General features: G+C 37.9%; 1 protein-coding gene across 1 annotated transcript in view; it reads right to left on the bottom strand.

Moving 5' to 3' along the window:
- Window positions 1–7,366: 7,366 nt before the first annotated feature.
- LOC107561391 (flocculation protein FLO11-like) overlaps window positions 7,367–12,025 on the bottom strand; it is a 17,260-nt gene continuing 12,601 nt past the window's right edge. The window contains exons 3-4 of the mRNA XM_016245835.1: window positions 7,918–7,950; window positions 7,367–7,713 (exon numbers count right to left, since the gene is read on the bottom strand). Coding sequence (XP_016101321.1) covers window positions 7,367–7,713; window positions 7,918–7,950 — 380 coding nt within the window. The remainder of the gene's footprint in view (window positions 7,714–7,917; window positions 7,951–12,025) is intronic.

Here is a 12,025-nt window from a genome sequence, read left to right as displayed (position 1 = left end):
CTTTTTCCAACCGATTTTTTATTTTTTTCTTCTTACATGTTGGTGTTATATCTTTCACTTGGATGTTGTAAGTTTCACTGAGTTAATACAGCTGGATAAAAGAAAAACTGTGTCTTCATTTCAGGCTTCAAAGCAACAAAATTTGATTATTTTAAAGGGAGTGATTCTTTTCTATACCCACAGTATTATGCAAGAAGAAAATTTGTTTTTTAGTTCAGGAAATTATGTTAATTTGACCACACAACTCTCTTGTTGACATGCGGGTTTATTACTGCAATGACCAGCACTACACTAATTGTATTACTTTTCCTTTAATTCTGGCCAGTTTCATTACACTCCAAACAAGCTCTAATGTGCCTGCTGAATGTTCCCATGGATGCCTCAAATGTAAATAATTGGAGGAATCAGGCCATCTAATCAGTCATCTGCTAGGCTGCTTAAAGAGAGCCAGATCACTACTCTCCATATGTTTGCAATGCTGAAGCTCTGCCAGCTCTGTAAGATCTGTCGCTGTTAAGACGCACACACATATTTCCCCTTTTTTATCTGAGCATTATTACAGCTAAAGCACTACACAACCTTGAAATTTGTATCACATTTCTGTATGTCTGTGGCACTTTTTCTGGGTTAAACACACAGTCAAAAGAGGCCGCAATCTTCTTGGAGTTCAGTTTCAAGGCATCATAAATTAGATTTTTATTGTTGGCTGTAGTTTTTTTTTATTTTTTAAACCTTACCTCCTCTCACAGGCAAATGGACAGTGAACCACATACAGTTATTACAGAAATGTGATGGCCGAAACATTTAATTTTATTGTACAAAAGGCATTGCTAGACCCTGATTTTGGAATCATGAAAATCTGTGCTTAGTTCAGTTGTCAGAATCCTTAAAATCTGTGATTGTGTCTCACTTCATTTTGAGTAAAAACAAAGGCTGAAACCACCCTCAACAAGTGTTAAAAAACTGTAAAGTTCATTAAATATATTTCCCACTAACATAAATGCGGCTTAAATGTTTTTAAATATTTAGATTTATTTTTAATAATTTGTAATACTGATTTGTAAATTAATATATGTTAATTAAATATTTTAGATAATACATCTTTTATTAAATATTTGTAAGTACATGTTGATACATTTTTAATCCATTTTAACACTGATTTTTAAATTAACAAATGTTGCTTAAACATTTTAAATAATACATTTTAATTGATTTTTTTAAATACATTTGATTAATTTATAATACATTTCAGGACTGATTTTCACATTGATAAATGTTGCTTAAATATTTCAAATATATTTAAGTTTGAACAAATAAAATGTTGTGTTTCATTTTAATTTACATTTGAATGATTTTATTTTACTTCAAGTTATAAGTCAAGCAATCTGACCTCTTGCACTTTAGGCAACTAATATTCCTCTGAGTCACAACACCTCATGCTCAACCTTGCTGTAGACTGAAATCTTTGAATCACCCTGGGCATGAACTTTCAGAAATTTGATTTATTTGCATTACTTTTTGCTTCTTTATTTCATTTCTTCATGTTACACGCTAATACTGCCACCTCAGTTATTTAGATTGCTAATGTATTTTACTTGCTTACATCAGCCAAGGATTGAATATCTATACTGATGTCTCGAATCATCTGTTTAGAGTTGGCAGAAATCAACCTGATTATAACAGCAATACCAACTAACAAAGTAAAAGTTATATATTTCATCGTTGCAAGAAGCACAATAATGCAACATTTTTGCCATGGACTTCATATTAAAATGTGTGAGCAAAAGGGCAGCAGACTCAAAAATACACTGACATCATTAGAATCATTGAGGATGCTCACAGTATAAACACAATCCAGGAGGACTGTTGCAATGAGAGGTTGCAGCAGAGCCCCAGGACACCAGGGAAATTATGTGACTTAAAGTGTATGTGATTAATGTTCTCATGAAGTAGGGCAAATATTGTTGCCAAGAGAGCTCATTGGGATTGTAAAGCTGTTAGGGAGGCCAGAGAAGATAATGGTGATAACTGTATCATAGCACACATTAAATATGCTTTACATCTTTACATCTATTCATGTTTAGATGATTATCATGACAATAATCCATTACTAACTGATATTTGGCACCAGAATGCTGCCACCTCCCTAGGACCGCTGACACATCTCTCCATGATTGTGGCCTTAATGTTTGGCACACACATGTTGACCTATGGGACGTGACAATGAGGTCACACTGAAGCAGCAGGACGAATGATTCTAATGATCATTACAAAAAAGAGAGATGAGCTGCCAAGCGGAGCACTGTATGCCAGGATTTGTCCCATTGCAAAAGACAAGAGTGGTACAAGAGCTTTCACCAAAAATATTTCTCTTTCACAAAACCCTGCTGGTTGGCTACAAAGAGCCTGACAGATGTTCTGAAGTGAGCATTTAGTCAGAGAGCGGGAAACAGTCTATATGCTGATTGTGGTTTATTATCACTCTCTCTCTCTCTCTCCTTTTTAGACAAGTTCAGTTCATATAGAAAGGATTTTTGTGTTTAAAAATTGTGTGATGAAGTACAGTGTTGTTATGCGTTTAAAAGTTGGAATCTTCTGTTCCATCTGTTCTTTTAATTTGACAACAGTTTAAAAATTCAGCGTTCAAGCATGAGCAAGAAGCGTTTGTGTAGAAAACAATTAAAGCAATGGATCCTCTGCAGTGAATGGGTGCCGTCAGAATGAGAGTCCAAACAGCTGATAAAAACATTACAATATTCTGAATCCACAAGTAATCCACATGACTCCAATCCATCAGTTAATGTTTTAATGCTAAATTTCTAATTTAAATTCATCTACATCTTGGATGGCCTGAGGATGAATACATTTTTGCCAAATTTTCATTTTTTGGAGAACTATTCCTTTAAAGAATAGAGCAATGGAACGAAAAAACCCTCTTATTATTGTGTTATATTATTTATTAAGACATTACAAATATGGTAAAAATGTAAAGCGGTAAATTTAAGGCGACAAACAACCAGGGGTGTGAAGTAATGAATTACAAATACTCACGTTACAGTAATTAAGTAGTTTTTATCAGTAATTGTACTTTTTTGAGTAGTTTAAAAATCGCGCTGCCTCGTCTCTCTCTCGCGTGCGTTCTGCAGCAGTCACTTGGATAAGTCATTGTTGCTTGTTGAACTTGACTTTTGATGAGTTTGAGCTGCGTATATTTTTTCAGTACTCTTTCCACCACTGCAAACAACACAACATATTATGCTTCATCAGTATTTAACCCGGGGAAATAAAAAAATGAAGATGCATGAAAAAAAATAAAATTTCTTCAGTTCATTATAGTTTGAGAACACTGCTGTCCAGCTTCAAAGGATACTAAAATCATTGTCATCATCATCATTTTGTCACATTGGAACGTCAAATGAACGTAAAAGTCAATGAACTCCATTGTTTGTTGGTTACCAAGTTTTTTTCAAGCTTAAATTTATCCAATCCAAAATTCAATTTAATCACGTGGCTCATACTTGGAACCACATGAGGGTGAGTAAATGTTAAAATAAGTTTTAGATTTGGGTGGACTTTACCTGGTTATTCCATGACTTTTTCAATTTTTTAATTTTTCAGCCGTTCAATTTTCTGGTGTCCTTAGGGTCATTGTCCTGTTCTATAACTAATTTCAGCCAAGCTTTAGATGTTAGACAGATGACCTCAAATTTGTCCCTAGAATACTCATTATACAGAGGAGTTCATGGTGGACTCAATGACTGGAAGCTGTCCAGATCCTGTGGCTGCAAAACAAGCCTAAATCATCACCCCCCACCAATATGCAAGATATCTCATCATACGTTTTGGTGCTTTTTAATGATACATTTTGTTAGGGTTGTGCTGAAAATGGCATTGTGCATTATGCCCAAACACCTTCACTTTGGTCTCTCCTATGCAAATGACATACTATTTCCATCACTTTGTATCTTTAGCTGCAAACCCATGGAAATAATATTCCATCAAAATTCCAGCAATTTCATACACACACCTGGACAGAATGGAAAACATACACTGCATGTCCTATAAAACAGTATTTTGACAGAAGATCATTAAATAAAAATGAGAAAACAGGGCTGAACCAGATCACAATCGTCAAATATCTAGTAAATGCAAAGCAATATTTAGGATTCAGCCTTTAAATTCAGCTCATGTTCTCTCTGTTCATTGTACAGTGTTATCACAGTATCATCAGACATTAACATTCTCATAATGTTTATTTAATCAAATCAATACCAGAGAGCTGCATAATTTCATATGTACAATGGCATGTTTATCCACACTGTTGCCAACTAAAATGTTTCAGGAATGATAAACGGAAAGACAGCCCAGTGAGAAATGGATTCTTTATTAGATTTTATGACTATTTTATTATTTTAATGACCACAGCACCACTCTGTGGTAGCATCCTCAATGTCATGTACAACTGTTTTAAGAGGTGGACAAATATAATAAAACAGGTGGAATTTGAGAAATGTAACCCAAAAGTTAAAAGTCAGATCTAATATTGTTATGGGTCAAACACAGAAGGTAATGTTTTAATATATTTGTCCTTTGTCCTTTGGCTGAGAGTCTTTTGCAGTAAGGTAAAACGTTATTTGCCAGTCGAACACTATAGCATAACAACTATCACACAGACTACATTTATGGAGTTTAATCTGTCTCTTTTTTATTCAATCAAACATAGGCCTACTTTGTTACCGCACCATCAGAGCTTTATTAACAAAATGTATGAGAAATGCTTACAAATGACAGTCCTGTGCTCTGGTATATAATGTTATTTATTTTGTTGAAATGTACTTTTTAAAATGGCAGTCCCTGGCTGCTAGACATGCTGCTACAGCAGCAGCTGCTGGAGATGCCGATATCACCACCTAGACGGGCTTAGCTAACGTTACGTATTTAGATGGGAGAGCATAAGAAGATAGAATAATTAAGTTAACTTGGCCCTGAGTTTAAGATGTTAAAGGTACGATGCTTGCATTGCCTTGGCCGGGAATGAGCGTACGGATGCAGTCTCGGATGAAAGTCTTGATGGTTTGGAGGTTCGGTGGTGTAGGAGTCGCGATCACCTTCTTCCGGGTTCGAAGAGTGATGAACTCCAAAGAAGTTCTGACTCGATGGTGATTGGGAGTTTCTTCCCAGTGGAAAGTGAAAAAGAGCTAAGAGAGACATCAGCTGAGATCCTAGGATCTATGGTGAATGGAAAGTCAAGGCCCCAGGCCTGGCGCAGACTTAGGGTGTCCTTAGAGGGGTGCTAGCTCACATTCTCATCTTCTCAGAATTTAACAGAACCGCAGACTGACCACCTATGTGCTGGAACCCACTGGGCACGCCCGCACCGGCTCAAGCTCTCTACATGGGCAGCAATCAGAAGGTTTTAGCAGAAGACTTAGCAGAAGAAGAAAAAAAAACATGGGAGGAACTGTGCGTGAGCCTTTTAAGGTCCGAGAAGATTCACGCCTCTCAGGATGGGCTTGTCCAATGAGAAAGGCTGAAATTCCAAGCGGGAGGTTGGAAATACTGGGGAGTTTTATGACCCTTTGTGTGAGAACATGGTAATTTTTGCATATGGAACTCGATTGGGTGTTGATGCAAAATTGCTAAAGATTCTTAGAACACTAATATATTGCCTATGTACCCACATATAATATAAATGCTCATTTACATCATCACAAAACAAATTCAAAGAGACCAAACATGGTATCTTTGGGGTTATATTAACTAGTGATCTATCATAACACACAAAACAGTATGCAATTCAAAATACAATATACAAGAACAGTAATGGTATACACAATGTCCTGAGGAGATGAGTTCATTCACAGAAATGTTCTCCTATGAATTAGAGGGGTCCATTTTTATGGGCATTGTGTGTCTTTCCTAAGGGTAAATTAATTGGGAGTTGTGCTCTGCCTGCATTCCTTTGGGCAATAAAACCAGTGACATCAGCATTGGTTGCCATGGAACCAGAGGCCTGTTCTGCCTTTCTGAGGTGTTATGGCGCGGCACAGTTTACGTTTTCACTGCAGTTCAGTACCGCTTTAGAGTGGACGGGATTATTCACATGTCGTTATAGTTGCGCCGCCTCTACTACCACGTTTTGGTTGTTAAAAAAGGTGCGCTCATTCAAAACAGTTGCGTTCGATCCTTCGCTGGCTGTGTGGACTTAAATCTAACGGTTCTGTTGTGTTTGTCGCAAGTTCAGTGACTATTCTCTCCGGCCAATCTGTGATCAGCAGAGTTCACACGTCACGTTTTGGTAACGGTATGGTTCACTTGGAACCCCAACCGAGGTGGTACAAAAAATAAAAAAAAAGTACCAGGTACCGTACCCAGTGGAAAACCCCCAAAACATGAACCGTACTGTGCCATGCAGTGGAAAAGCGCCATTAGATTAATTTCGGGTGAAGGGTCCATAGACCCTCATAATCGGTTTGTTGAGGGGTGTTACAGAGTATTGGTTTAAAAATATATATATATATATAAAAAACAAGTCTGATTGGTGCAGATGCTACACATTACAATAATGCAACTTTGAGGTCATGAAAACTAACATTTCTGCATTTTAAATTGAGAGCGTAGGTCATAACTGAATATTAAAACAGGGGGAAAAAATAAATTCACAAAAGATTGCCATCAAATAGCACACCCCGGTTCCCAATTAACGACAGATTTAAAAACAGCCAGCAAGTTGGTGTTGTAAGTTATTACATGGGAGATTTTAGGTCAAATTACCCATTTCTTCATACTTTAGCAGCAGGAAATGACTAGTCATCACATGCATTCCTGTAGCCTGAACACTATAGGACGTCAACTTTCCCTCAAATACAATTTTACACAGATAAATATTGTCTTCAAAAACTTGAATGCAAGTACATTTTGCAAGAGTTTGCTTTCGCGGCCCCAAAAAGCCATTGGCATATAAACAAACCGCTTTCCATTTTTCAAAAAAAAAAAATAGTGCCATGTTAATACACACTTAGTCAATGCATAAGTCACTAACACACAAACAGAAAGTGCCACCATTTAAACCCTTTGGCACACTAAACCAAAGGTTTGTAGGAGAGCAGTTTAAACCATACATGGCACCTTTAACGGTCACAGCAACCAAGCCAGCAAGAGTTCCACCATCGTTTAAGTAGCATTTAAATATGGAGGAAAAAAAAAAGCTGCTTTGTCAAATTATTGGAGGTTCAATTATGGAAGACATGCATCATGTGGCAGTTTACCAGAGTCTTTTAGCCCTTGACGGAGTAGAAGTGACTCGCGGCAGAGCTGCGGGATGGTTGAGCAGGAGCATTCTGGTTATTCACTGAACTGTGGCTACTCAAGACCTCCTAGATGTACATTGACCAGCAACACTTGGAACATAGGGCAGAAGCTGGGACCCAGGGGTATACGTTGTAGAGAGGCTTTGAGACTGGAAAGAGCCACCATAACGGGTGCTACCACCCGGTGCAGAAACTCTTGAAGATGAGCCTCTTGCAGATGACAGGGAATATAACTGCATTGGAGAGCTTTGAGATGAAGAGCTACCCTGTGATGCAGCGGCATCTGAGGTCTGAATAACTGGTGTCCAACAGGCAGCTGAAAGCTGCCATCTTTGAGACTTCTGGCTTTGGGACACAGAATGGCCTTGATATGCCCGGCTGGACTGACTAGCAACACCTTGGGGTAAGAATGACACACTTGCATATGGGAATGAAGACCCAGGGACAAACTGACTAGCAGCATCTCGAGGCTGATGTGATCCAACATAAGCAGTGCTTCCGTGCAGGGTGAAGGGAGTAGATCCTGTCTGGGTGCCAGAGCTGCCCTGATAGGCAGAGGTAAGCTGCTTCCGAGAACCCTGAACAGTAGTAAATGGACCAGCTTGGGGTGAAGACTGTGATAAACCTGGATATGAGGATGGAGACCCAGGGGCAAACTGGCCAGTGGTACCTTGAGACTGGACAGAACCTCTGCAAGAGCTGCTCATTCCCTCTGAGGCAAAACCAGTAGAGCCCCCAAACTGAGCCCTAGAGCCGCCCTGGTAGGCAGAGGTAAGCTGCTTCCGAGAACCCTGAACAGTAGATGGACCAGCTTGGGGTGAGGACAGTGATACACTTGCATAGGACTGAGACCCAGGGGCAGAGTGACGAGATCCACAAAGTATCACTGGAGGATTGGCCAGAAACACCAAGCTTACCAGGATAGCTACAACTCTCTCCTAGGGTAGAAACAACTTGTCCTAAACCACTTGCAGTGTATTGGGTCTCCAAACTTAATCCACCAGCAACACCTGGAATGGTTGATCCAGAGGATGCCAAACTTCTTGATGGCTGTTGATTCAGGGACAAAGGCAAGGAAGCTGAGACAGAGCTGCTTGGAGCAGTTTGGCCATGGGATGTTGACTGATAGCTGCTGGAACCACCTTTGACAAACTGAAGTGGATTCAACTTAGACTTGCTTTTCAGTGGTTTGTTAGGGAACAAACTGGAGCCCACTTCTTCAACAGCCAAAATCCCAGTCAAATGGACCTCTGACATAGAAGACTGGACGTGGTGAGAACACATCAGAAGGCTGACCCCACCCATGATGGGCACTGGAATAAACTCCACCTATAGAATTAAACAAAACAGAAGACTTTTGTACACAAGTCCCCTTTATCCTTGAAATAAAGGGAGGGGCACAAACTCACCTTTAAATCCATCAGCATTCCTCCAAAATAACAAGAGGATTACTAGCAAGTGTAACCTAAGTGCACCGTCATTCTCAAACACCGATTGAACGAACAAACTCACCTTTTCCACCTTTGATCCATGACAAAAAAACACAAATACTCCAAAAACCCAATGTTCACATTCTCAAACCACCACACAAAATCAACAAATACAAGCATACATGCATCTGTAGGTGAGTGTATTTTATAGGCCTTCACCAGTCCAATTAGAGCAAACGACTAATTATATGAAATATTGTTCACCTGGGAAACTGGTCGTTAAAAGATAATTGATGATTGTTTTGTGAAGGCTCTGATACCCTCTGCAGTTTAAACCTTATAAAGCAGCTAATTAATCCCAGAACATTACTTTCACAGTGTAAGATATCCTCATACACCTTATACAAAATATACCACATCATATTATATAAAAAATTGTTAATTGGACTATGTGCTAATTGTATTACTTTTATCAAGCTAATTTTGATATTAAAATCAGTTTGCAATTAATTATACCTTTGTCTATTTTGTTATTTTTTATTTAATTTATTTATTTTGTACTTTTTTGCTCAGTACTTTCTTTTTCAAATATGTTGCATGGATTTGACAGAGTTATGCTAAATTATGTGGAGATTAAAAACAATCCTATACCTTTTGTTATTGTCTGAGGCCTCATCCACACAGAGACACATTTAGCTGTATATGTAAACATTTTGTATCACCTAATAATGGCGAGGCAGCAGAGTACATTGCAGAGTGCTTTAATAGGAACCTGATAAAGTCAGCAGATCAACCAGTGTTCATACTGGGGAAATTTAATACTCTTTCATTAAGAGAGACTCTTTCGAACCTGCAGCAATATATTGATTGCTCAACCATTTTCTCATGCACATTAGATCTGTGTTATGGTAACATTGAGGATGCATATAGGGCAATATGTAGAGCACCCATTGGCAGATTGGTTCATAAGGTGATCCATTTACTGTCAAAATACAGACAACGTGTTAGAAATGAGATACCGGTGGAAAAAGAAAATCCAGGTTTGGAGCAAGGATAAAGAGAACATGTTATAGGATTGTTTTTGCACTACAAACTGGGATGTTTTCTTTGATTCATGCAGAGACCCTCATGAATTATCAGACTGTATCACTTATTTTATTAAATTCTGTGAAGAGACTGTTATTGATACTAAAGAGGTTAAAATCTTTTCAAATAACAAGCCATGGTTTATTAAAGATCTGAAGAAATACCTAATGAGAAAAACCCAGCCTTTCGTGATAACGATTTTGAGGGTTTTGAGATGAAAAGAAAGGAATTAATGGCTATGATTCAAAAAGCAAAAATGTATTTTAAAAGTAAGGTAGAGGATCAGTTAGCAAATCATGATGCAAGGAGTGCTTGGCAAGATTTAAATAAGATGATGGGGCTTGACTTAAAAGGTGTAAATAATGATATTATAGACAGATATTTTAAAATGGGTTAATGATTTAAACATGTTTTACGGAAGATATGATGTAGTTGGTAACAGAGATAAGGTTGAAGAAACTGGTGCCAGGATTCCTGTGGGTTCACCTATTTGCTTGATAGGCGAACACACTAGAATGTGTCTTAAGCAAATCAGGTGCTGTAACGTGCCAGATCCAGATGGCCTTAAGGGCCACGTTTTAAAGGATTGTGCGGATTAATTAAATGACACTTGAACAAAATTTCAGTTTTTATTAAACTCTCAGATAAACTCTCCTAATATGTGGAAATTGGCCCATTCCTAAAAAAGTGGAGCGAAAAAAATAGAAAACTTTTGCCCCGTAGCCTGACCTCGACATCATTAGTTATCACCTTAAATCGTACATATCAGAGCACCTAGATGTATTGAAATGTGCATATAAGCCACAAAGAGGGACAGAGGATGCTACACTCATTATGGTCGATACAACTGCTACTCATTTACAACAAGCAAAGGCCTATGCATGTGTTCTTTTCACTGATTTAAAGGTCCCATATTATCAAAAAAGAAATTTCCTGGCTTTTTTCATGATAACTGATGTCTAGGTGCTATGTAACTACAATATAAGTTTCAAAACAGTCAGTCCACAGTAAAATTCACACAGCCTGCTTTAAAGTAGTTGTGATTTGTCACCAACCATTGTGACTTCCGTAAAAAGTTGACGTCAGAACTACACAGTCACTGCCTTCAGTCACCACCCCGAGCACCGCCAACAGTCCCACTCTCCTAATGCCAAACCACCAGACAACTTTGTGGAAACATGTCGAAAAGGTTAACTTTAACCACGAAACCAGATCGGCCGAGCAGTAATGTTACACTCTCACTCAGCGGATGGACGATCTGACAGGATTGTTACTATGAGGTGGATCACATCTAACGTGTATAGTAAAGACAAACTCACCGTGTCTATCTAGTCATGATGAAGATGCATATAAATTTAAATTTCAGCAGGCAACTATTTTTACAGCTACATTGTTCCAGCCACAATTAATCACAACAATGTATATACAATTACAAATGATTATATATAAATTGTCAGTTTGTTGTTTTACACACATGCACACAGACATTATTTCATACACGACATAGTCGTGAGATGCAAGAAACATAGACATATGGCAAGAAATCTGTAGACGCGCCCATAACAACAAAAGACAATACTTTATTGAACTTTTTCTGATAAGAAGTGTACGCTGCAAATGAAATGTTTTCGATTTGAATCCCATTTCCTGCATGTTCATACATTTAGGGACTATGGTGATACAAAATCCAGGAAATAATTAAGTTGATTAATGATCAATTCTGCCAAAAAGAATAGTAGGCTACTAAACTATGTATAAGAAAAAGATGTCTTTCTTTCTTTCTTGTTTAATAGGGGCCGATCGCCAAGACTTGAGAGAATAATTTTATAAAGTCGAAAATGTTCACCATTAATGTTTTGAATAATGTTTAAATAATGTGAGACTCAATTTCCACTGTTAAGCAAACTTTTATTTCAAACTAACCGCTGTACCTGAAAATATAAAATAAATCACTTGTTGCACAGAACAGAATGTTCTACATCAGTGGTTCCCAGACTTTTTAGAGTGGAGTAGCCTACCCCCCCGAGGCATTTCTGTGTACCCCCTCTACCACTTATTAATTAGACTGCACTTTTTCCATTAAAGGACAATATTTACCCCCTAAATTGACTTTCCAATGCATTTTTTCATCTTCATAAATAGAATATTAATGTTAAAAAAAAAAAGTTCAATAGATTAATATGCAATAATAAAAAGTGA

This window comes from Sinocyclocheilus grahami, unplaced genomic scaffold, assembly GCF_001515645.1.
Source record: "Sinocyclocheilus grahami isolate Dianchi unplaced genomic scaffold, SAMN03320097.WGS_v1.1 scaffold770.1, whole genome shotgun sequence".
In the NCBI taxonomy this organism is placed as follows: Eukaryota; Metazoa; Chordata; class Actinopteri; order Cypriniformes; family Cyprinidae; genus Sinocyclocheilus; species Sinocyclocheilus grahami.
This window is presented reverse-complemented; position numbering and strand designations above follow the sequence as displayed.